This window comes from Aristolochia californica, unplaced genomic scaffold (assembly GCF_029961685.1).
Source record: "Aristolochia californica isolate CCGP_79_NKW_82.1479 unplaced genomic scaffold, dmAriCali1.0.hap1 SCAF_16, whole genome shotgun sequence".
Taxonomy (NCBI): domain Eukaryota; kingdom Viridiplantae; phylum Streptophyta; class Magnoliopsida; order Piperales; family Aristolochiaceae; genus Aristolochia; species Aristolochia californica.
The window spans coordinates 845,062-871,504 of record NW_027181837.1 but is presented as its reverse complement, the minus strand read 5'-3'; the positions used below and the strand labels follow the sequence as shown (position 1 = coordinate 871,504).

The 26,443-nt window shown below is 35.2% G+C and overlaps 2 protein-coding genes across 3 annotated transcripts; one reads left to right on the top strand and one right to left on the bottom strand.

The window, feature by feature from the left end:
* The first annotated feature begins 418 nt into the window (after nt 1-418).
* LOC137952983 (K(+) efflux antiporter 3, chloroplastic-like) lies at nt 419-16,952 on the top strand. Of its 2 annotated transcripts, none has more exons than XM_068800139.1 (21): nt 419-855; nt 1,738-2,103; nt 3,549-3,650; nt 4,678-4,758; nt 5,775-5,876; nt 6,626-6,703; nt 9,229-9,297; nt 9,466-9,516; nt 10,736-10,849; nt 10,936-11,037; nt 11,130-11,264; nt 11,381-11,562; nt 11,661-11,796; nt 11,900-11,971; nt 12,110-12,211; nt 12,717-12,878; nt 15,461-15,550; nt 15,687-15,848; nt 15,935-16,057; nt 16,144-16,266; nt 16,353-16,952. In XM_068800139.1, exons 1-21 carry the CDS (start codon nt 835-837, stop codon nt 16,617-16,619), a joined length of 2,640 nt encoding a protein of 879 aa, XP_068656240.1. In that variant the 5' UTR covers nt 419-834; the 3' UTR covers nt 16,620-16,952. The 2 variants fall into 2 exon arrangements, with proteins under 2 accessions (XP_068656240.1, XP_068656239.1); XM_068800138.1 differs by having other exon boundaries at nt 12,104-12,211.
* Nucleotides 16,953-19,024: 2,072 nt separating this feature from the next.
* On the bottom strand, nt 19,025-22,060 carry LOC137953752 (ubiquitin-fold modifier-conjugating enzyme 1). The gene is made up of 3 exons (XM_068801251.1): nt 21,628-22,060; nt 21,493-21,554; nt 19,025-19,235 (listed from the first exon to the last, which is right to left on the bottom strand). Exons 1-3 carry the CDS (start codon nt 21,958-21,960, stop codon nt 19,109-19,111), a joined length of 522 nt encoding a protein of 173 aa, XP_068657352.1. The 5' UTR covers nt 21,961-22,060; the 3' UTR covers nt 19,025-19,108.
* Between the last annotated feature and the right edge of the window lie 4,383 nt (nt 22,061-26,443).

Here is a 26,443-nt window from a genome sequence, read left to right as displayed (position 1 = left end):
GAGCTCTAACTAGTACGACCATAGAAGTTATTTGAATTTGTAAATTATTGTTTTGACTCACCAGTTCATCAGGTGCCTCTACTACTTTATGTGACAATAAGTGTTTAAGATATCGTTATAGTTATAGTATTCCATGAACGTACTAAACACATTGAAATTGATTACCACTTTATCCACAAATCCTCGAAATAAAAAACTATTTAAGTTCTCTTTGTTTCATTAGATGATTAATTAGTTGACTAATTTGGATTTCTTGTTGACAAACTCATCAAGGTTTCACCTAAAATGAGTTTGAGGTGCAATGTGGAAAAATAATGGGTATTTTCTTTTGTAATCGATACTTCTCTTCTGATCTACAAATTGACACTTTAGAGTAGCAAGTGTACTGTCGCGTTCTTCCTTGACCAAGATAAACATCAAAATCACTGCTCCGACAGCGGGGGGCGGCGGAGAGAGAAGAGCCGGAGATCGTCCGTGGCTGCGTAGGTCCTCTTGCTTGCTGATGTGGCATCAATGGGAAGACATAAGCTGCCACGTCACAGGTTGCTGCTTTGGCGTAAGAGCTGAGAGCCTGAGACTGAACGTGTGGCGCTTCGTGCTCCTCTACATCCTCTACATAACAGAACAAAACAGATTTCAACTCCTACCTCATCTTCTTTTCATTCCTTTGTGGGTTTGCGTGAGCATGCTTTGATGTTATCCCGAACATGAAATCTCGAAGCTGTAGACAGAAGTTCACAAAGAGATATCTCGCCTTCGAAACAGCTCACGCTTCCATTTCTCTGACGATATTCGACCTCGGATGTTTTAATTTTCCTGGTCCTCTCAACAAGCATGATGGGTTACTGCTTTAAGGTTGTTCTTTTTCTGCCCTTTACATTGTACTATGATTTGAGCTAGAACTTTTCGGATATTTCTTTCTTTTACTTCAATCTTTTGGATAAAACCACCCAGAGAGAATGACAGCATCAGTTGAAATGAAAGCATCGTTGAAAACTTTGCCCTAGGCCATTCTTACAATTGGTGATCCAGTGTGCGATGCCTTGTTGTGCCTTCTTACCTTGCTGATAATGGTCGAACCTCTCAACTAGAAAAGTTTGCAGGGAACTCTGTGGTGGCCTATTCGTTTTCTCCATTATAATAGTTGTTACTATTTTTGTTGTTTTACTTACCGAGAACGTGCGTGCATCCAAGTTGGATTGGTTCAGTATCTGCTTAAGTTTTTCCCTTTGAAATCTGTTAACCTGTAAGGTTGTCAGTTTCATGAAGGTGCCAGAACATATGCCATTTCCAGAGTTGCTTGTTGTAGGACGGCAAACACCACGCATAGTCTCCTGGCTCTGAATAATAAATCGGTCAGAGGTTGCCACTGTAATTATAACATTGTGTACAAAACTGTTCAGTTAAATGTCTCTACCGTCTCCCAGTGACATGGTGGTGTGGGCTGGCGAATTTCTAGTTTTACCGGATCCTGTGTCAGCGATACTTGCACCTTCCAATGTTTGTCTCTGTACAATGTATATGTTTCTATTGGACTAGTTTAGTGAAATGGAAAATGCAGAAGAATCCTCCAACTAATAACTATGTTTCTTTATTTTGCTGAATTTTTTTAAAGAAGTAATATAACACAAGGACTTCCCGGGAGGTGTTAAAATATTGGTTGCACAAACCTGGAATCAACCACTAGCAGTAATACTTTCGAGAGCTGATGTGACCATTTTGTTCCTTGTCTTGCAGGGGCATACTTTTATATATGAGATATACCCAATTAAAGCTTACCCTTGTACTCGCTCAAGTCTTCATGTAACCACTTACAGTAACCTGAAAATTGCTTCTCATCTGAATTCTGGAAGTTGTTCAACTGATTTAAAGAGAAGTTTTGGGAGCCTATTCATTCATACTTCACTTTCCACAGTTTTGGGTAGGCGTGGTTTTCATGTTTGCAGACAGAAAAGAAACCGATCACAAAAATTCAGGATATATGCTGAGCTTGAAGTTGCAACTGCCATTGATGTTATCAATGACTTGGGTTTGGACACTCTGACATTCTTAACAGTGACTGTTATGGTCGTTCCAGCATTCAAGGTCATCAGAGCCAGCCCGGTAAGTATTTCATTTATCTGTTTCATTGTGCTATTAATATCCATTATTTGTGTTCAACAATAGGGTCTTACCACAAATTGCAACAGATCTGTCTTCATTAAAGTTTCTCTTTGTTACTTTTAGTGCATTCAACTTGATCTTATGATGGTTTTCTTTATTTAGTCATCTACCTTGTCAATATCAGATGTATCCACCCTTGGGTATCCAAAGAGTAATGGACATTGTGAGGGTATAATAAGATTGCAATCTTAGTGATGAGTGAATGGCATAAAAATCTGTACATATACTCAATTGCTAAATGACATGTTGAAAATAGTGAAAGTCTTTAACAGCTCACTGATGCAGTACTTTGTTTTTTATTGTGAGATCCTAGGCTTGTAACATACTACATAACTCTAATGTTGAATAAATGGCTGAAAAGTATGAGGACAAACCAACTTATTTAGGAAAGCTTTTGGTTAGTAGTTTAGGAGAGTGTTATTTAGGAAAGCTTTGGTTAGTAGTTTCCTTTATTATAGTCAATTTAGGAAAGTTTTCATTTATTAGTAGTCAATTTAAGAAAGTCATAAAGTGTTCATTGTTGGTAGTTTCTATTTTAATTAATTTCACAAATTCTTTTTCAGCAAGTGGTTTTCAATTTAGTAAGTCTCAATTCGATTGTAATTAGGAAGTCTAATCCTAGGAAAATTCTACCCAAGTGATGTAGCCTATTTTGGCGAAGACATGGTACTTTTAGAGAATATAAATAGGGAAATATGCTGCAACTTTCATAAGTTTTTTTTTTTTTTGGCTGCTGGAGCACCATTGTTTTTTCTTTCTTTTGCTGAGAATAATTTTTTAGTGTATTTTTCTCTTGTGCTTGCTACGAATAGTTACCCAAAACACCTGAATATCAAGATCTTCCCTTGGAACCTGAAAACCAGGAATTTTCTAGAGTTGAGAAGATAATGGTTGGGTTACCCATTCTCCAGCTTTCTCTATCAACTATTTTTTTGTAATTTGGCGGCATTAGCTTGGCTTGAGTGTAACCACTTACTATGGAGCCTGGTTGGTAGTAGTGATGTCTCAGTTTGTTAAAAGATCCTCCAAAAACATGTTGGAGATACCACCTTTGCCATTCCAGAGACAGAACTCTTGAAACCATTGAAATTGATTTCTGAAACTATTTCCTTTTCGCGATTATGCCAGAATGAAAGGACATCCTGATAGTGCTGTATGGAACTTCAGAATTGAGATGATCATTCCTATTTTAAGAAGTCTGGAGTTTTATGAAGATGGTCAATCATTTTGTGAATTTGGTATATCATGGACAGAACACTGTTTAAGTAGGTCTGAGACTGATTAGCTGATATGCTTAGAGAACTTGTACGGACAACACTTTGATACCAAAATTCGATCTCATATATTGTGTAAAACATAAGCAAGATTTTTCTGATTGCCTGCAGATTCTTGGCTTCTTTTTTGCTGGAGTTGTACTGAATCAGCTTGGTCTCATCAGAAACCTCACTGACGTGAAGGTTCTATCTGAATGGGGCATCCTTTTCTTGGTGAGCCAATTTTAGGAACTCTCTCTCTCTCTCTCTCTCTCTCTCTCTCTCTCTCTCTCTCTGTGTTTCTGTCTCTCACTCTCACACAAACACACAATTTTCATATAGCTGCCTTACTGTAGTGGATTGGTTAATTCTCAACAATTATTGCCACATCTTGTACTTGAGAATTGTGTGCGAACTGGTAAAGGTTTTCTTTCTTTTTTTTCTTTATCAAGATACTTTAAATATACTGTGTTTAGCCTGTAGGCGAGATGAAAGCGAGTCTTGAATATAATCTAAAGATGGGGGCTGGGCATCAACAGATAACTAGTTCAATAGTTAACATAATTCTCTCTTTCCATTCAAATAAATAAATAAAAAGAGTTCACTAAGGAGTGTTTGATGTTTGAAACTGAGAAATATCTTGAAAGTGCTGACAACTGAAAGTTCTAGTGGACCTAACACGATTTTATTGATCTACTATATGCCTGGAAGAGTTTTGTCCAATAAAGAAGCAGCACACAAGGAAATGTTAAAAGCCAATGATAACAAGAGTAGAAGACTTTCCCCATAAAAAATAAAAAAAAAAGAGTAGAAGACTTATTTCAAAGAAAAAAAACAAGAGTAGAAGACAGCAAAAACTTCATCAGAAATGAAATACCCCATTTGCATGTGAGGAAATGAAGATGTAAATCTGGTTCAAACTTATGCAAAGGAGATGACTAAATGCATAAGGAGGAAGCCCTCGTGCAGATTGAATGTCCCAAGAGAATGAGGGAGGCATAAATAACATGGACCATAGGCATGTGAAAAAGCTTGAAAAGGCAATTACCAAATAAGGAAATGGCTTAAATCCTGAGAATAGCAGAACATGGACATCTCGTTAAGAGATGAAAAATGCAGCTTATGATTACAACTTTAGTTTTACATGTTATTGATCTGTCTGTAAGTTTTACTCATGCCATTGTTTTCTTAGTGACTGGTTTTTCTTCTATTTTATTACTACATGAACTTCTTTTCACAAATATTTCTTTCTTTTTTGTAGTTGTTTGAGATGGGTCTAGAGCTGTCACTGGCACGCTTGAAAGCTCTTGCAAAGTTTGCATTTGGTATGGGTTTGACCCAGGTCAGTTATTAAAAATATAAAAAATACACTAGTGCTTGCTTCCCATTCGTGAAGATTTGGTTTACATCTAAGTCATTATTCCCACTGCTTCCATACATGCATATACATATATTTACACGTGCACACACACATTCTGCCTCCTTCCCCTCATATATATATATATATATATATATATGTAAGAGTATGGACCTGAGTCTACATAAGCTTAGATGCATCCAATTTTCATTTTTACCATCAAATTTAAATTGAAGGACTTCAAGACTGATTTTTTCCTCATTCTATATTATTTATTATCCTATGAATTCATGTAGATATTATCTTGAGTGCTTTTCTTAATTTTGTCAAAATTTAGTGATAAAAATGAGATTATGGTATTGTTGTAAATACAATGAAGTTATATATATATATAGGAGTATGGACCTAAGTCTATATAAGCTTAGATGTGTCCAATTTTCATTTTTACCATCAAATTTAAATTGAATGACTTTAAGACTGTTTTTTTCTCATTCTATATTATTTATTATCCTATGAATTCATGTAGATATTATTTTGAGAGTTTTTATTAATTTTATCAAATTTTAATGATAAAAATGAGATAATGGTATTGTTGTAAATACAATGAAGTTAATGGCATTTTTGTAAATAAAGTAACTTTTTATTAAGAAGAAACAATTGGGTGCAATCAATCTTGATGAGTCCAACCTCCTTCCCCTCCTCTCTCTCTCTCTCTCTCTATCTATCTATCTATCTATATATATATATATATATATATATATTCTGTAGATTCACTTTTTTACTGATAGCAATTTTCATTGGCTGTACATCAAATACGAACTTGATATATTTGATTAGTCAATTGGGATTCCAAGTTAAATCTCCATGTCCACCTTTTGCAGTTTTTTCCTTGAGTATTTTGTATGCTGCTGATGTGGACATGATTGCAGTTTATAATATTTCTTGAACTTTTTTAATTCCATGAATTCATGGCAGAAAGATGATTTTTCCCCCTATTTCAGGTTGTGTTGTCTACTCTTGCTTTTACAGCATTTGAACTTCCCCCAAATGGGGCTGTGGGGACAAAAATTCTGGAATTTCTTTTCCATTCTAGGCCTGATCTGGTGAGAATTATTCTCAACTCTATGGAAACAGTTGCTGCATCCGCATTTTGCTCCATATTAATTTTGTCGGTTTTAACTATTCTTCAAAGATCAATACTAGTGTCTGTGTCCAAGTTCACCAGCAGTATTCTGAAGGCTACTAACCCTGAGAGCTCAAAATGTTGCATTTGGTTTCGTCCAAGCATTCAGAGAAACTTGAAAGTATTGAAGAACTGGAGAACATTAGATGGGTAACCTCAGGAAGGAAACTTACTGTTATTCCTGTATACGAAAAGGGCATGCTGTCATCTTTCTGTATGGAAGTGTTAAGATCTGAAGATGCTTCCATGAATGCTAAAAAAATTAACAGAGGAAGAACCATTGAAAGATTTAAATCGCTCCTTTATTAAATGATTACTTCTCACACTGTGTCATGTCTTCCAATTATTTGTTCATGTAATGAGTCAAATCAGTTCCCAAATGTTGAAGTTTTTGGAAAGCATATTAAAAATCTAAAGTGTCAAGCTCTAGTGAGATCTATGCAAGAACTTTTTAACTGTTAATTACATATGCAGGTAACTGTTAATTACCTATTCAGGGATATGTGGTTCTATTAAAATACATTGATAGCAATAATATATGCTTAACCTTGCATGCAATCCTGCCAAATATCTTGTCTTTATACTGTTGCTTGTGTTGGATTGTGGTTCTATTCTTCAAAGACTTCTTAAGCAGTACCTTTAATGCGATCTAGTTCAAATTTGATGCAGGTCAACATTCGAAGTATTGATGAGGCTGTAGTGATTGGTGCCGCTCTTTCATTGTCATCTTCAGCTTTTGTTCTTCAGGTTTATACATGCTACCAGTTGTTATTGCCAAAAAAAAAAAAAAAATACACACACAGACATACATATATACATACATACATACATACATACATGTATACAACTTTTTTTTTGAAATACTGAGAAAACTGCATCTAAAAGGTAAATTGGTACAAAGCTCTTGAAAAGGAGAGGAAAGTACAGTGAAGGAAAGGAAACAGCCCTATGATGGGCTAATACAAATACAAGTATTAAAATCAAGTAACAGGTTCTCCCACAACAAGATGGAGAAGAAATCACCATTTCTATCAAGGAATCTGCTGTAGTAAGTGGTGCTTTGAGGAGTGGGTCCAAGATGTTTTTATTTTTATATTTTACAAGTCCTATGATCTCTATGACTTTTATATGATGCAGAACATGTAGAAGACAAATTTTATGGGAATGCTTATTGAAGAAAAGAAAGAAAACATAACAGAAATTTTACTTTTGGTATCTGCCTTCTTTTTTGGAAAGTCAGCAACTATCGTTTTTCAGCTTGTAGAGTCATTATTAGGGAAAGCCTATATTAGTAGTTTTTTTTTTCAGTAGTTCTTTGTCTTGAGAAAATCAAAACCTAGTAAAGTTATTGTTAGTAAGTTCTTTCTTACCAGCTGCTGGAATTCTTTGTATGGTTAGTTTAGAAAGTCTTAGTTAAATTTCATTACAATTTTAAGGTCCCATATTGGCTGTTTTCCTATAAGAGAAAGGAGGAAGAAGGAATTTGAAAAAAAAAAACTACAGAATGTATGGAGAGGAAAAACATGAAAACTAAAAGGTAGTCGAATAAGATAGAAAAAAAGAAGAAGAGAGAAGAGAGAACGTGAGAAACCAAAGGATAATCAAGCATAACTGTCTCAACTCAACCCCTGTTAATAATCCCTCATAGATGCAGGATTTGAAAAGTTCTGTTACGTTTAGTGATGAAATTAGACCCAACTTTAATATGATATTAAAGCAGGTACCTGTACAGGGACCTCCACCTAAAACTTATCTACAGAAAGAGCCCCAAAGAAGGCAGAACATGAGGGTGAGTGTTGGAATAATCCCACATAGATGTAGGACTCGAAAGATCCTACACATACTATTTGATAAAGAGATCTTCTAACTTTGCCTTGCCATTTTGGGATAAACTGGACCCAACTTGGACAGCCCTTAACTTTTTATAAGAAGTTGTGAGTATCCCCATATAATAACTTAAAAGTGAGGGTAACACAATAATTGAATATGTTAAAATGGAGCATGGTTCCATCCCAAAAGACTAACCACTTGGAGGCCTATGTGGAAATTTTTCTACTCAACTCTCCCCCCTCACGTCCAGGATTTCACATAACAAGCCTGAGACGTGGGCACAGACTTCCAATGGTGGCCAAAGTATACCAACTCCTGCCGAATGGAGCCACAACATACAAGCCCCCAACGGAGCACAAATTGGGTCTTTGCCCACACACATATCCTGCTCTAATACCACTATTGAATTAAGCTCGGTTTCATCCCAAAAATAACTAGCCCAGTTAGGAAACACATTTTCCAACTAATAAACCCAAGATCTTTTAATACATCATTCCTTGTAAGACTATTATCTAACACTTCACTTCACATGTGTATCATTTTCATAGCTCCTACATGTGGACAATTTGAGTGCAGGGTCCATATACTAACAATTACTCTAATACCATGTGAGAGTTAGGTCCAAGGCCCATCCCAAAGTGACCAGCTATTTATGAGGCCTTGCTCAACCTTATAACCCATTAACATTTCTTAACATTTCTCAGTATCGGACTTTTCCCACTCAAATATGTACAACAACTAAATATTGCTACATGTGAACGAACAAGTCTTACTCTCTAATGATATTAGTTGTTCAGTCCTAGGAAAGTCTTAAGAGAGTAAGTTACTGGAGTTGGTGTCACTAGCCAAGTTTTTACTGGGGCTTATAAATATGGGATCAAAGAAAATTACTGTAGTTTGGATTTTTTTATGGAAATTAATAACATTTTAAGCAATTCGGACTCAGATTTTACTTTCTTCTTCGATGTGCTCATAGTTTTGTTTACTAAATTTGTTCACAATCTAATTGAAGCTTCTAAGCTGCATCATCTATAAGTTACTTAAGTTTTTTCATCAAAACCAGTTTTGAGAATTCAATTTTTACTAGTTTAAAGTATTTTGGCTACGTTTTTCTTTAATAGTATCCCATTGCTTTAAAAAAATAAAAACCAAAAGGAAATGTGTAACTCCTATGAGTTCCATCTTTTACCCAATTTGAGCCCTGAGTAAGAGGGAGATGGGGCAGGGAGAATGGTGCAGAGGTGTAGAGAGAGACAGGCTTAACTATCACAAAATACGTTTTTTTATTTTGCATTTGAATTAATTTAAGGAATGGAAGTTTTTTCTGACAATTCTTGCTGTACATTATATACATTCATAGTTTTCTTCCGTAGTATTTTCAACTTTAGTATTTGGATTGGGGTCAAACAGATCTACATAGACTTACAAAGTTCAGAATGTAGCTTCTTGCAGAGAAGGGTGAGCTCCCCACAAGATTTGGTTCTGCTACCCTGGGAATCCTCCTGCTTCAGGTTTACTCCTTTCGTTTCTTTTTTCTGTATTTCTAATCATTGCTCTATTTATTTAAGCCAATGAGATGGAGTTTCCAGTTACTTTTTTGTTTTCCTTTTCATTTACAAGTAGGAATCAAAATTTTAAAGTGATAAAATAATGGATCCCTCAATGGCTGGCATGTGCAGGACATAGCAGTTGTCCCTCTTTTGGTCGTACTGCCTGTGCTGGAGAGTCAGGTTTGTGATAGGGAATTAACAGATTTTTTTTCCTTCTATGTAATATTATATTTAGCCAATTGTGCTATCAAACTGGTAATGTAAATGAAAACTCTTACTTTCATGAAATTGCATGTTACATATTGTCCCGCGTATGTACATGGAATCTTTCTTCATTTCTCACACACCTTTTAGTGAAAGAAGCAAAATAGAATACATGAAGAGCTAGGTAAAATGTCAGCTAAAGACAAAAAAGAGACGTTATATCAGAGAAAAGATACCATTTAATTTTCTCATACAACCTGTATAATCTATTTATTCGTGTAAATGGCTGGAAGTAAGTCATTCAGCTGAAAGCTGGACATAAGACTTTTGAGTCATCCGGATCATAATTCTAAAGATCTTTTATGAACTTGGTGAAGTTTCTTTTCTGAAGCATTTTCTTTTGTCTGAATCGAAGACATGTGCTTCTGACCTTGGAAGTGGTCCTTCCCTCATTAATGCTGTACCACTATTATTGTAGACAACTAAATAAAGTGTTTGTTGCCTCCTTTAAATCATCGAGTCATGGAGATTGGAGTTCATAAGATTTTTATTTTTATTTTTTTATGAGGCAGGAATTTTCAAGCAACATTAATCTGAGCATCTAATTGTTGAAGATGACTCCTCTCTTGGTATCGGTTGGTGCAAGCAGTCTGGTGGCAACCCTTGGAAATTCAACTTTAATTTAACCAGTTTCAAGATATTATTAATTTTACCTCAGTAGGTAGGACTCGTGTCTATAGATCTGCTAGTTGTCTAGCTGATAAGCTAGCTAAAGAGGTCTCCAACAAACTCATCGTGAATGTTACTTCCCCTTCTTAACCCTTGTATCTTCTTTTTATCTTTAATGAAACTTTTCGTCACTGGAAAAGAAATAAATAACAGGAATTTGATGGTGAATTTATCAGTAACCATTTCCTTGGTTTTCTTGCTTTTATTTCCATTTTATGTGCCCTCTTAGGCCTCTCTTGTATCTGTCCTTGGTGGATTCTTTTCACTATTACCCAATGTATTTGTTGTATATTGCTCACAATCACACACAATATTAAAGTGATTTTCTTGTGCTTAATAATGATGTGGAACATCTTTAGCGGAACTACTGAAGTTATACTAACTGGTTATCACTCTTCTCCTAGAAACCTAGTTGGTCCTGGCCAAGTATGAATTGTTTTTCACTGCTTTCATCTCTTATTTGTAGAATCTTGTTGAAGAAAGCATTTGGCCAATGCTTGCATCTGAAAGTCTGAAGGCTTTAGGTGGTCTTGGCTTACTATCTCTTGGGGGCAAATACCTTCTTAGGCGTATTTTTGAAGTTGGTATCAAAAACCTCCTGTCATGATGTTATATATTCTGGTCCCAACGAAAGACAAATAAATGTTAGCTATACCATATTTGCAGGTTGTTGCAGAATCAAGAAGCTCAGAAGCTTTTGTTGCACTGTGCTTGCTCACAGTAGCAGGGACTTCACTTGTCACCCAAAAATTGGGCTTCAGTGATACGGTATACAGTATCTTCCTTTCTGTAAGTGGACGACTTTGTTATCCTCAAACTCCTTCTTAATCGCGTTCCCTTTATTGGCCATCCTCGTTTAGCTTGGGGCATTTCTAGCTGGTGCAATCCTTGCTGAAACGAATTTTCGGACTCAAATTGAAGCAGATATTAGACCTTTTAGAGGCTTGTTACTTGGTCTATTTTTTGTGACAACAGGGACATCCATTGATATGCAGGTATTTCAAACATCTTCTCTTCTTCCGCCAATTCTCTATTTAAAGTAGCACAAATGGGAACTACTAGAGAATATGCTTTTACTATAATTTCTAAGTGAGCCTCTTTCCTCGTGCAGCTTCTTTTACGAGAATGGCCAAATGTTCTATCACTCTTAGCAGGTTTAATTGTCATCAAGACACTGATAATAACTGCAATAGGTCCCAGAGTGGGACTAACTTTACAAGAAAGTGTACGAATAGGATTTCTGCTCTCACAAGGAGGTGAATTTGGGTTTGTAGTCTTTTCTCTTGCCAACAGGTACATCACTAGTAACTTGTTGACCTAGTGGTATTCATCTGCATTACAAAATTTGCTTAACACTAAACTTGCTTTCGCCTCTTTGACTCCTGTGATAGGCTTGGGGTACTGCCACTGGAGCTGAACAAACTTCTTATTATTGTGGTCGTGCTGTCAATGGCATTAACACCTTTGCTCAATGAGATTGGAAGAAGAGCAGCATATTACATTGATCAGAATTTTCAGGAGGAGAAAGTACGTGTCTAGATTAATGTCAGTGAGTATTCGTTTGTAGGTCATGTGTCATTATATCAGCTGGAATTGCATTGAAGCACACACTAAAACTCATCTTACACAGAAAGCTCCTGAAATGGTAAACTTCAATGTGAGCGAGCCAGTGATTATTCTTGGATTTGGCCAAATGGGTCAGGTAATGCAACTGGTTTGCAGTAAATCTTTTCTGGCTAATTCCCCCCCTCCCCACCCCCCCCCCCCCCCCCCCCCCCCCCCAATATACTGGTTTGCAGTCAATCTTCTCTCTCTTGAGTATCTTATCTTCTAGTTACAGGTTCTGGCCAATTTCTTATCAACGCCATTGGCTTCAGGGCTGGATGGGGACTTTGTTGGATGGCCTTTTGTTGCTTTTGATCTTGATCCAGCTGTTGTGAAGGTATGTCATATCTTCTCCTCTGAAATTTTGCATTAGCAGTGTCAGTAATTGTTTTTATGCGTATGGTTCTTAGTGGCTGACCTTTTGCTTTGGTTGGTCTTGATGTAATCTGCCGCTTGCTTATCTCATTCCTTAATGAATTTCTCGTTATTCTCCAAAAAACATTCCCCAACTATTGACTCAAAATTCAATGGTACTTAGTATGGACTCATCAGATGTTCGTGTCTCATGTAAACAAGCAACCATAAATAACATTTTGAAGGTCGAACCATGGACGGGCAGCAACTGCGGAGTATAAGAGCCAGTGGTCTGTAAATTAGTGGTTGAATAAATGTGTTGAGCTATTTAATTTTGAATCATCGGATTGAAACTTTAAGGCCTTAATTTATCCATGGTGCCTCCTTCCACTCTGTGGTTGGTTTTTCTAACCAATATGTGCGGAAAATGTATTACTCAAGCTAGTATCTATAATATCTCAAACTTATCTACTTTCATATCCTACCAGGCAGCTCGCAAGCTTGGATTTCCAGTCATTTATGGAGATGGTTCACGCCCGGCAGTGCTCCAGTCTGCTGGCATTTCTTCCCCAAAAGCTGTTATGGTCATGTACATGAATAAGCAAAGAACAACTGAAACTGTTCAAAGGATTCGGCTTGCATTTCCTGCGGTACAGCTTCAGTCTTTCAGTTGATTGATACATTATTTTTGCTCCACTTTATTTCCTCTGAGTAGGCATTGTATTTTGACAAAATTGATCAATTTTAGGACATTAGAAGCCTACATTGTGGTTCACTCTATAATCATCTGGTACCACAATGAGTAAAGAAAATTTCCCACCTGAATGGACAGAGAGGGGAGAAGCAGACATTTCAAGGTTCACCCTAAATATGATTTAAATTTTGAAAGATAAAACTGACCTAATGGTGTGGAATTGCAACTCTCTACAAATCATTTGTTAAGTGGGAGTAGTCTCGTATTGTTAAGTGTTAAGAAATATTATTGGTTTATAATGTTGAACAATGGACCCCTAGGCGGCTAGTTATTTTGGGGCTCTGGGTTTAACTCAACAGTGGCATCAGGGCAAGATGTCTACTTGCGCCTAATCCCAGTTTGTCCTCCATTGAGCGTGTGCTCCATGTGTGTTGCCCACGTCTCAGGCTCCATATGTGATTATGTGTCAACCTAGAAGTGAGGGTGAGTATTGATTGGAAATAGTCTCATGTGGAGAAGTGTTAAAAATTGTTATTGGTTTACAAGGTTGAGGAATGTCTCCTAAGCAGTTAGTCATTTTGTGGTGGAACTGGGCTCAATCCAACGTCCTTGTTGACAGGGATTCCAAATTACTCTTCCCTTCCTCCTCGTTCAGCAAGTGTCATTGATAAAATAGAAGCCAGTAAAAGAAAATTATTAGACTGAGGTGCTTTTGAGAAGTTACCTATTATCTTGTCAAATGGGAAGAAATCTGGAAAGGAAAAAGTTGAACTCAGCCCTCCATGCTAAGTGTTTGTGGAAATATGCCTCAGAAAGTCAAACCTCTTTGGAGAAAAGTGATTGGTTTTTAAGAACAAATTCCTTTCTTCCTTTGCCAATGTTAGCTCCACAATAATTTGTCCACCTTTCAGTCTTCACTCACTTTGAGAGCCATCTGCAATCCATTAAGGTCAGACTGAAAAAAATCTTATATTCTGGGTCAGGTCAGATCAAAATTTTGATTTTAGGCTGATTTTTGGATTGTGCAGTCCCCTTTGCTTGCAATTTCGTAGCTTCTTTTGATTTTTAGGGACCGACACACCTCTGTTCAGATTATGTTAAGGATGCAGGTTGCTTTGAACATTAAGTATACAAGGGCTCTTTCTGATGATGAGGCTTTGGAAGTTGCTATATTGATTTCTTCTCTTGATGGCTGCTAGGAAGACAGGCCTATTTGTTGTTTTAGTTCTAATGGTCTGTAAACTGCGGGCTTCAACTTCTTTGGAAAATTCTAATGGTTTCTTATAAAACAATTTAGCTCATTAAGTAGAATTATATGGTATTAAAAAGTTGGTCATTAGATTAAAATATTTTCGGTATTTCTCTTAGATCCAAACCTTGGATCATGTGATGTGGAGAAAAAGAGTATCAATGGTTACGGTCTCTGTAAATATGTTATCTTAATTGTATTAATCATGTCAGTGTCATGTTGTTTATTGTAATAGAAGAGTTTATAAGTTGCTTTGAAAGAATTATGAGATAAAGGCTAGTTTTCAAAAGAAAAAAAAGAGAGATAAAAGTTTTTTGTGAGAAGCGTATGAGAAGCCTTTATTTGAGCTGATCCAAACAAAATAAGTTCATTGTGGCATAGTATGATTTTTCAATTAGTTACATGAATTTTGAAAAGAAAATCATAAATTTCAGTGATGTGCTCACCAAAAAGTCATAATCATGCAGGATTAAGGGTGAACCATGGATATAATCCAACATTGTTATGATGTGAACTCAGTGAAATCACTAGATTCTGTTTTTTTATAATGAAACTTCTGTTTTGGTTTTTAAATATGTGGATGTGGAGAAACAATAGAAAATAATGTATTGTATCTTTATTCTTTCAAGGACAAACTTAAAAGCCTGTGAAATTTTCCTATATCTATCATACATTGATTGACGTCCTTCTTGAACTACTTTATTTCAAGTTCATCTGGTCCTATGTAACTGTACTTAGAAGTTAGAACTACTAATGATTAAAATGTAGATTTTCATTGAAATTAGTGCTTCACACTGGAAAAGAAAACTCAAGTTCTGTTATCATTGTGAAAATGTAGAATATTGGGTGTGATCATATGTAATTGATATGCTAGCTCTTTTAGAACTATAGTGGCATCTTATGCACAAATTTGCACTTTGATGGCTATTAATGTGTTAGCATTAGGTTATATTCAGTTTAATTTTTAGTTAGTTTTTCTTCAACTTTCGAGCTTTCATCTCTCTTCTCCCTTCCCCATACAAGCCTCCTCACTTTTTTCTCTTTCTTTCTCTAAAATATGGACTGATCTACAATCAAGTTAACTCTAAAGCAGTTAATCTCATCAACCAGGGAATAGACTTACCTGTCTTAGCCGTCGGGTGCTCTTTTCTTGTATTAACTTCTTATCTGGTTTCTGAGATCCGCTATCCTTGTGCTTTCAGCCTTTTCTATTACATTTTTTCCCTGGATCTAGTAGAGTTAACTAAGTAGCTCTGTGTTCATCAATCAAGCATTTTGCTGTTTGACAGATCCCCATATATGCACGAGCTCAGGACCTTATACATCTTCTAGAGCTTAAAAAAGCGGGTGCCACAGATGCTATACTGGAAAGTGCTGAGGTATATCTGGACCAATCCCTGATTTCTACATGTATGCACTTACCGGTGGTCACCATGTGAAATATCATAGCAAATTAACAATAAATAAAAATATTAATGAAAAAAAAAATTGTCTGTGCCTGGTTTATCTCTACAGACAAGTTTACAGCTTGGTTCAAAGCTACTGAAAGGACTCGGTGTCATGTCGGATGATGTAAATTTCTTGAGCCAGCTAGTGAGAGACTCCATGGAGCTCCAAGCCCAAGATTCATTTAAGAAATCTGACGAACAGGAGTACAAAGTCATGAAGCCATTAGAGGTACTGAGACATGCTTAAATTCATTTTCTTGCACTACTTTAAAAAACTTGGTTTATATCTTAGATATTCTTTATATCTAAAACTAGGTTAGAGTGGCTGATTTTGCTGGAGCTAGGCCAGAAATTGGTTCAGTGGCTGAAAACAAACAACTCCAAGATTCACTTAAGAAATCTGATGAACAGGAGTACAAAGTCATGAAGCCATTAGAGGTACTGAGACATGCTTAAATTCATTTTTTTGCACAACTTTAAAAAACTTGGTTTATATCTTAGATATTCTTTATATCTAAAACCAGGTTAGAGTGGCTGATTTTGCCGGAGCTAGGCCAGAAATTGGTTCAGTGGCTGAAAACAAACAACTCCAAGATTCACTTAAGAAATCTGATGAACAGGAGTACAAAGTCATGAAGCCATTAGAGGTACTGAGACATGCATAAATTCATTTTTTTGCACAACTTTAAAAAACTTGGTTTATATCTTAGATATTCTTTATATCTAAAACCAGGTTAGAGTGGCTGATTTTGCCGGAGCTAGGCCAGAAATTGGTTCAGTGGCTGAAAACAAACAACTCCGGGATCCTGAACAACCAAAGACATATAAGATTTCTGCTTCAGAGGAGGACCAACTTCATGAACTCCAGGCTGAAGCTGAACAATCAGGATCACAAACTACCATTCAACAGTCTCTTGTAAAAGAACATAACAGAGATGTCAGTTGTTGTGAGGACACTGGAGGGCAGGGTGCCGGACCTGATTCCTACAACGAGGTCTGACAAGTAACCAACTCTTTGAAGCTGCGTTTTGGTTTCCTACCGGATGCTATTCAAGGAGAATATAGCCAGCCAACTACTCCCCAGCATCATCATACTGGTCTTCGCACGGCGTAAGGCTCTACTTCTGCACACTGGTCGGAGTAAGGCGTAAGTGGAAAGAGGTTCAATATTTTGTGGTTTTATTGAAGCCCAAAACTATATTGGTTATGTAATCTGGACTACTTCATTGTTGATATAACGTTCCTCCAATATTCTTCTCCATTGTCCATGGAGGTTTAAGGACCAAACACCATTGTTATCAGACCATCTAGGTATCTTATATTTGTTATTTTTATGTGCAAAATCATCAAATTTACTTCCATCCTATAGATTACATGATATTTCTTCTCCTGATGGCTTGCCCACGCAAGAAAAACTGAGGAGGTAAACGCCTAACCCTCAACCTGATGGTGGGTGGGGGCACGCTGCTTCCTCATCTATTTCTGATGAAAAGTTTACGGGAAGAGGAAGAAATGCCAACGTTGTTAAGGGGAGGTTAGTCCACAATGAATTTGAAACGAAGTGAAGAATTTAATTCATATTAAATGAATTGATTCAACTTTAATTCATCTTTGGGTGTTAGTGTAGACGAGTTTAAATGCATTGGAAAACAGATTCCAGTGTTAGTGCTTCCAAATGAAAAATATGATATAAATAAGAAAATGAGTAATTTTTTATAATATACTTAAATATAATATATACCTAAATAGATAATTAACCAAAATAAACATGGTTACTACACATAAGTGATTTAACGTGTAGTATTAAAATATATTAATATCCTAATTAATAAAAAACTATATTATATTACTTAAGGATTATAGTTTATTATAAATTAATACAATAATTACGTGTGACTAGAATAAATTATTAAAAATAAATAAATAAAAGTAAAAAATAACATAAACGAATATAATAAATAACTAAAATATTTTTTAATAACATAAGATATATTTTAACATTAAAAACCACTAATTTAATACAGTAGTAAAAAAAGTAATATAATAAATAAATATATATTATTTTATCAATAACATAATATATAGTTTTATGTATTATTAATGAATAATATATAGTCACAAAATTTAAAATCATTGGTTTAATTAATTATAGCAATGGGATAATTAAATCAAAACAATTTATCAAATATTTATTTTAACAATATTTTAATTATGACTATTAAATCACTAATTTAATACAATAATTACAAAATGAATATATTGAATAAATTAAAATAATTATTTTATAAATAAAAATATAGATTATTATTTTTATGACGATGGTTTAATTTTTCCTAACTTAGGAAAAATTAAACTTCGTCTTCCTCACACTGCGCGTCGTCTTCTTCAGTGCCGATGATGGCAGGCCAGCGGGCAACAGCGACGGAGACAGTGCGCCGACGGTACGCCGAGAGAAAGAAGAGAGGGAGGCCGAGAGAGAAGAGAGACCGAGAGGGAGGAGGAAGGTCGAGTAGAAGGGAAAAATTTCTGGGGGGGGGGAGGGGGGGGGGGGGGGAACGTGCGTCCCGTGCTTCATGATTCGGAAAAAAAAGTTTGAATCAGCTTCCTCGATTTTTGCTTAATTCAATTACCTGACGTGATTCAAAAGAAGTGAAATTCATTCTACACTAACAGCTTAATCTAATGAACTAAGTAATGCTAGAGTAATTCATTTTGGTTAATTTCGGACTAACCCCAGTTGTGGAGCCTATTTAATGTTTTATGCAGAAAGTTTAGAGAAAAACATTTGAAAACTTTTAAACTGCAAGCATTTAGGGGGCACCTTTATTAGGGTGACTGATGATCATGAGTTATATGAGAGAACGGTCAGAGAAAAACACAACACCTTTATTAGGGTGACTGATGATCATGAGTTATGTGAGAGAACGGTCAGAGTTTAAGTGTGTACGATTTATCTTGTAAACTTCACATAGTCTCACCTTGAGGCGAACCTATATAAATATTATATTTTTGTATTTGATTATTTCTTCTTCTGAAATTATTATTGCTCTCGATAGAATTGAATTGGGATATCTAATTCTTAACAAACGTCATCCTCCCCTTTTTGTTCATCTTGGGGAGAAGGGAATCTACCTGCATGAGTATCTCCCATGCCATCTCCCCTTCTATGGTTTCCAAGAAATGGGAAGACATTTAAATAGATTTCTGACATCTACGGGAAAGAGAACTAACAAACCCAAAGAGAGACAACGGGAATTAGAAAACAACTTGCATATGCAAGTCTTCATAGACGCTAAATTCGATTCCTCCCTACTTTCAACCCAATTGGTACATGAAAAAATGTATTTCAGTTGTAATAGTACGAGTTTCGAAATTGTAAATGAAGTTCTATAACCCCCCGCATCATACATTTGTTAAGGATCACATTTCAGATTTATTTACGTTGTCCAGTGCTCAAAAAACTGGAACTGGTTATGGAACAAAAAACATTTACTGGGCCGACGAAGCAGCATCATCTTTGTGCTTGATCATACCAGAATCAACAAGAATAGGAACCTCAGCTGCCAGCCATGGGGCCAGACCCAAGCAAAGAGCATGTGCGATTCCAAATCTAGGACTGCAAGAAAAACGAACAGTAGGAAAAAAAATCATCACACACCAACTTCAATTTGGAGCAACTTCAATTTGGAGCAATTGATGACAAAAACTAAAACTAACAAAACTATCAACAGTCATTAAAAAAACTGTCATGCTATTAACATCAACAAAAGTAGGGTATTTCCAAACATGGCCAACCAAATTCTAAACACAGCAAACAGAATCCGTTAATTCTGAGGGTACACCTATAAACAAAAATCATCAGAACTTCAAACCGATCTTTGTTTTGCTGCCTGGAAAAGTCCCCCTCAAGATCTGAGTTCTTCATCGGGAGTGCTGTTAGGCGCAGAATTCTCGCGTCTGATAACTTCGTGAGAACAGGAGTGCATATCCCCAACAGCACTTGCACACTTCAAGGTGACCATCCACCATATGTCAGATCAATGCAGCCTTGCATCTCAGCTTTAGTCGAATTTCATTCCTAATGTCCATAAGCAGCAGTGCTTTCCTCTCATTTTCAAAAATCCCATTCATCAGATGACATCATGTTATTGCGTACAGCAGAGCAAGCATTCCTTAAGGTTAACATGTCAACAGAAACAGTAGGTACGTGCTGCACTTCAATAACAAGACCTCCACAACTGAAAATACAATTGAAGACCAGGGTCTGCAGCCTCTGGAATTTCATTACATTCATCTGAACGATGCTGAGAGGCACCCCTCTAAACAACCTAACATTTCTACCTTGTCTCCTCCTGCTCAAGGAAACATAAAGCTCCTGGGTCACCCCAGGTCCAGCAGGTTTTGAGGGAGCTTTCAGATAACATGATAGATCCATAGCCATCACTTATTCTGGCCCTTAGGTCAAAAGCATTCTATGTCCCTGGGATTAATGCGGTGCTTCATGGCTTAAGAGTCTATGCAAACACACGTCTCAGCTCCATGCATTGGAATGTATTTAATGAGATACAGGATCTAGCAAAAAAGTATTTTTTTAACTGGTCCCATGTAAACAGATCCGCCAATAACATAATAGGTTCCCAAGCCAAAGGGGAAGTTGATCATCAATCTGAAGTTGTTTTGATCAATCTTCTTCCCTTGTAATTTTTTTTTTTTAACCTTTTGGCTGTTTAATGAAAGCACCATTTTCATTAAAAAAGTAATAAAATAAAGATGGGGCTCAAACTTTGTCCCCTATTTCTCCTTTCTCAGCTCCTATTGCCCCTTCTCACCTCTCTCAGCTCCAGTGAGAGTTCACCAAAACAGAGAAAGGAGAGGAAGAGGGAGGCTCCCCCCACCTTTCAGTATGCCGAGGTGGGCATACCTGTTACAAGTTGTGGAACATCTGGTACATTTGGGTGTAAAACATTTGATACATTTGACTGTAACTCTTTTGAGGGAAACAAGCATGACAGGGTGTCTCAGAAACAAGACACCATTTCTGAGCTTAAGGAATGAGCCTCAACTGTTACATATTTCCTAGGTCAACAAACCTCTAAAAAAAGAAAAAAATGGAAAACAAAAGCAACTATAGAAAATGGAGAGAAGAAAATAGTTTTGAAGATATCCAAAATCCTCCTTATTGCCAATGGACAGATTAATGAAACACAATAACATCACATAAAGATAAAGTCAATATTTTTAAGGTGTACCACTTAGAAGAGCTATGTAAGGTGTAAGCCAGTGCCTCACAGAGCCCTGATACAAAACCTCTAAAGCTATTTTTAATGGATATAAGCCTCTAAATTTTTCTGCACAACATTATCATCCATTTTGGTGTTGCTTTCTACCTGCACCCGGGCACTAAGAGATATCCAAAGATCATTTCATGTAAAAAGAAGCTGTATAATACTGTAATGATTTCAAGAGACAGACAGGATGTTCTGATGGTCGCATGGGAACTTCGAGAATTTTCTATCATGTTAGTATCGGTGCAACCTTATGTTCTACTAAATGGTTTTGTAATTGGAGACGCTTAGTGTTTGCACCAAACTTTAAGAACCGAATTCAAGCAAATTAATTCATTAACCATCATAGTCGAATCAATGTTATCGGAAAAAAAAAATAATGTTAATAAAAGAAGAAATAATAGGAAGTTTAACCAGATAAATGGTTAATTAGAGAGTTTAACCAGATAAATGGTTAATTAGTAATTCAATGCACAACCTAGAATCTCAACAATTAAAGAGAGGGACCAAAAATTTTGAAAAAGATAATTAGAATCCAATTTCACATTTCGCAGAGAAAAAAAAAATACAGCCTAAACATAAACGTACCAATTTTTAGCCCACAGGGGCTTGAAATGCACAGTCAAGCAGATCTTCCCTCCCCTATACATCTGAAGCACCAAAAATTCGCCATAAAATTACTCGCACCAAAAGAGTGTGTAAAACAGATTTGAACTAACTTACCTTGTGAGTCTTTCCATCCAATTGTGGGAGTTCGATCTCCGGGGCGGTGGCAGGGTAGGTCACAGGAATATCGAATTGCAGGTCGAATTCGTACTTGAGAAGGTTGTGGACGTACCAGCACTTTCCAGTCCAACGCGTACCCTCGCGATTGGCAGCCGAAATTCGGAACCAGTCGTTGTCGTTGGATTTGTTCATGCCGGTGTAAGCGATCAGAGCCTTGTACTCCTCCTTCAAACGCTGCGTCCACAGAGCACCGTCGCGGGGGCCGGCTTTCGTTGTCAGAAGAGGGACCTGGTTTAGAGTCGACTTTGTCGTTGAGTCCCACCCCTCCATGGCGACGCTCTCTCACTTCCCCGCTCCCTGCTCTCCCTTACAGAATCCTGCTGTCTCTTCGAAGTTATTTGAATAGCCAAACAAACCCCTAACCTCTACAAACCGGTGACATTTGATGCTGTTTGAAGTCCCAAATGTAAATAAAGACCAAATGACAGGCATAATGTACAGTACTAAGGGGTTTAGATATGAGCATTTACTAAGCTCTGTGCTGCTCCCTCCAATTAGATGGAAAAGGGGAATGGAACCTCTATCTATCTTCTTCATCTGATCGAAGAAAACTGCTGCATCAGATATATTTATCCAATAATAAGTTTGTTTATTGTAATTAAAGATCAAAAACTCATTTTTTAAGATAAATCAAATATATTATTTCTTAATAGATAACAAAAGATTTGTGCAGACCAATCTCTGATGTAATTTAAACTGTTTAAAATATTCCCATCAAGTAAAGTAATTGAAAATTGCCAATTGCCAATATCTTGAGCAATCCCACACCCAAGGACCAGCCTTTGGAACACAAATGAAATGTAATCAATCCAATTATAATCAAAAGCCAATTGACACATTTTAATCAAAAGCCAAATGAAATGTAATCAAAAGCCAAATGAAATGTAATCAATCCAATTATAATCAAAAGCCAAATGAAATGTAATCAATCCAATTATAATCAAAAGCCAATCCCACACCCAAGGACCAGCCTTTGGAGGATGGAAGATGACTCACAAAAAAAGAATGAAAACAACATGATAGGTTCAAGAGACAAGAAGATGTAGCACTTCCAAAGAGGGTAGAAAAGTATGAAAGTCATCACCAATGAAAAAAGGAATTTTTTTTCAATTAAAATTTAGAAGCATATGAGATACTAAAAACTTTGCTTTCTATGTACTAAACTAAGACTCATTCAGATGAGATGCAAATGAAAACCAGAACCTTGCGTGAAGTTGTTAAGACAGACATAATACCTCCTAAGTCGCATGAGATTTTTAAATAAACGTGCATACTTTCTCAATCGATCTCTACAAAGGAGATATTGTTATAATGGGAGACATACAAAGGTCTCCATCGAGAGTCTGCAGTTCACCCGTGACTTTGCTTGTTATATAGACAATAACTAGTCAATATCATTTTCAATATGAGATTATCGATGAATTGTTTAAAAGGACGAGCTCCCTTTAAATGTATAAGATCGATTTTTTTATTCTAAAGTTTTGCCTACAATTGTTGATATTAACTTTTAACATCATCTAGAGTTTTTAAGGACTTGTTGGAAAAAACATTAAAACGACAAAATTACAGAAGTTTTGCATGTAGATAAGTTATTGAAAAAATATAAATAGTAAAAACAGTACAAAGATAATTTTGTACAAAAACATGTGATAAAGTTGTATAAAGTTGAAACTTCTTTATTATAGTGACTCATTTGACTTTTTTATGTTTGTTATTTGATGTGAACATCAACATCTTTTTTAAAACAAGAGTATCGAGGAATTCCTTAAATGCATCGACTCATATTAAAATGTGTAAGATCAATTATTTAATCTCAAGTTTTTACTCCCCATAGAGCATTTTTTATTGATTTTCTAATTAGCAGTGCAAATTACAATTATAGTATAAAATAAATTATAGTAAGATGATGATTGTTTATGTTTTTTCTTTACGGAATGAGATAAATGCTAGTCATTTCTCGGGCCTTCATGTTGTTCGTAGAACTGGACTTCAACAGATTCATTAATGCCTTAAAAATCCGTGAGTATTCAACTTCAAAATATGTTAATGCCTATAAACATTGTGCAACTTGTTACGAGTTATTCAAGAGCAAAATTCTTTAGTAGAAGTTTACTATAACATTTGAATAAATAAAGTTAAATGCAAAACAAAAGTTTGGGTAAAATTAAATTTTATAGAGAGATAAAGAAAGATAAATCATATGTTAGTTATCATGCCCTTTCACAATGTCGAAAGTAGATAAGTATAATAAAGAAGAGTAAAATACAATTCAATTGTTCAATTAAAAAAATTACTCACGAAATAGTAAAGTTAGGGATAGGAAGCACAATCCATGCAAAATGAAAATTGAAACAAAGCAGCGTGAAATTGTAAAAATGTATAAACTGAAATAAAAATTGCATAATTTTTGTTTCGAATGAAATTAATATGAAGTTGCAAAAGAATATTGGAGTAATTCTCGCTACCATCATTAAAATATAGAAACATATACAAAGAGAGAGAGAGGAAGAGTAGCAACTAAGAAATTTAGGACATTTTGATTGCAAAAATAAAAAATAAAAATAAACAAATGAGGAATGAGGACCGATTTATTTTTTAATTGAGCAAAAGCAAATTTTGGGCAAACTTCGATACTGAAAATTTTGCAAATACGTAAAAGAGGAGTTTAAGACCCAATAAATTGTCAACCCTTAACCATCAAGGACAATCTAAGGGGAGATAAAAGTCGTTGTTATAGATATATAATAATATATAATAGATAGATAAGATATGAACAACAATGTTGTCATAACCAATTCAATCACCAATTAGTCACCAATTAGACGAAGTGACTAGTCGTATCCATTGAGTGCATTCCTATATAATATTTTTAAATATTTCATAAAATTTTAATTGAATTAACACAGACCCAATAAATACACAACCTTTCAATTTTCACATTCAAATAAAAGTATTAAGCCAACCCTTTGTTTCCGCCTTTTTTCCTCCTACTGTCATTAACATTTATTTTTATTTATTATGTTTAAATTAATTTTCTCTATTTTTCTTTTAGTTTTAATTTATCCTCAATTCACCCCTTTTGAAAAACCAATTGGGCCAACACGAACAAAATACTTTGTTTAAACAAAATTTTAAATAACTTCCTTGGTCATTTATTGTTCAGTTGTTTTAACAAATTATCTTCTACAACTACATCTGAAATTTATTATTCGACTAAAGAGCTTTATTCGACCAATTTATGCTTCTATATGATATAACGATTTAAGAATATATTTATAACTTTTTCTCAAACATAATTTTTTTGTTTTATTTGTTTGTTATTATCAAAATCAAATTGAAAAAGGATATTGAGAAGTCTCTATCAAACACCTACAATTTATAAACTCCATATATAACCTTATTTTATCAAACTTTTTATAATTCCTAAGCTATACTTTGATTGGTAACACTTACGACACGATTCTTTGGAGTCCAAAAGTAGCTATTCCAATCAAGGAGCTATTTCTAGTGTTTAAAAGTAATTAACTTCCTCTTTGAAATACTATCTTTCAAACATGTGAAAACCACTTATTTGGTGAAGCTTCTCATAAGAACTTATTTTGAAACACAAAAAAAATATTTTTATATTCGATAAATATTTCTTTATAATATTACAATTTTTTACATACTAATCTCATACAAATGGTAGGTGTGGTAAAATACTCACTTATAATATGGTTCTATACATCTTGTGCAAAATTGTTACACTCCAACCATAATCAAGGGTAGAAGGAGGTGATTTCAGTTTTACGGGGTAAAGAAGAAAGAGGAAGACTGTAAGAAGGTCGCACCAACTTGTTAGGGGCAAGAGATAAAATTCCCTTATAAAATTTTTAATCCCCATAAAGTACGAATTAAAAGTAGACGTAATATTTACTTTAGAAATTGTCTGCTCTTGATTTATTAGTCTGTTTCTAGCTCTATCCACCTAACAAATCATCCGCAAATATGGACTATTTTATGGATTAACACATCTAATATGAAACTCACTAATCCTACAAAATTAGTGGGCATATAATTTACCTTTTACATTGGTTATGCAAATGTTATATATATATTAAAAAAAAATGTATGAAGGGTATTATGGTAAATTACTTTGTTTTTAATGTAGTATATTTATTTTAGTTATAAAATTGAAATTAAATATTAGGGTATTTTGATAACTTATCTTAAAAAATATTTTTTTATTTAGTTATAATTAATTTTAATACATAATACAATCACAAGTGGATTAAATAAGCAATAAATATAAAATAAAAATAAAAAATAAAATTATTTCATTCAAATTTGATGATTTAATTAATAATTATACGCACCTAGCTTAAATAGACTTATATCCATACTCCTATCAACGACAAACTATGTATTAGAGTAGTGAAAATAATTTAAATAAATATTTTTAGTAAATAAAAAAAGAACTTCATAGGGGTAATTTTGGTATTTTAATACGAAATTTAGAATTAACAATAGGGATACGTAGAGGTGACTGACTATACTATAGAAATTCTGATTTAAGCGGCTGGTGGGATAATCGACGGCCCCGATCATCTAATAATCACTAGCCAGAATTTGGACGAGTAAGAATTTTTTCTTGTGATCGAGTGTGTGTGAATATAAAAAGAGCGGAAAAAAAGGAAAAAACTTTTTCATGATTTCCAAAATATTTATATACTGACGAGAAGATTGTGAAAAGCGCTTGCTGTGCTCGAGCCAC

Bases quoted from the DNA above. Each gene is read 5' to 3' on its own strand.
- LOC137952983 (XM_068800138.1), top strand. From the start codon at position 835: ATGATGGGTTACTGCTTTAAG. The intron at 12,212-12,716 runs GTATGTCATATC...ATATCCTACCAG, and splicing joins TTGATCCAGCTGTTGTGAAG to GCAGCTCGCAAGCTTGGATT. The intron at 15,849-15,934 runs GTACTGAGACAT...ATCTAAAACTAG, and splicing joins AAGTCATGAAGCCATTAGAG to GTTAGAGTGGCTGATTTTGC.
- LOC137953752 (XM_068801251.1), bottom strand. From the start codon at position 21,960: ATGGAGGGGTGGGACTCAACGACAAAGTCGACTCTAAACCAGGTCCCT. The intron at 21,555-21,627 runs GTAAGTTAGTTC...TTGGTGCTTCAG, and splicing joins TGGATGGAAAGACTCACAAG to ATGTATAGGGGAGGGAAGAT. The intron at 19,236-21,492 runs GTACGTTTATGT...TTTTTCTTGCAG, and splicing joins CCCCTGTGGGCTAAAAATTG to TCCTAGATTTGGAATCGCAC.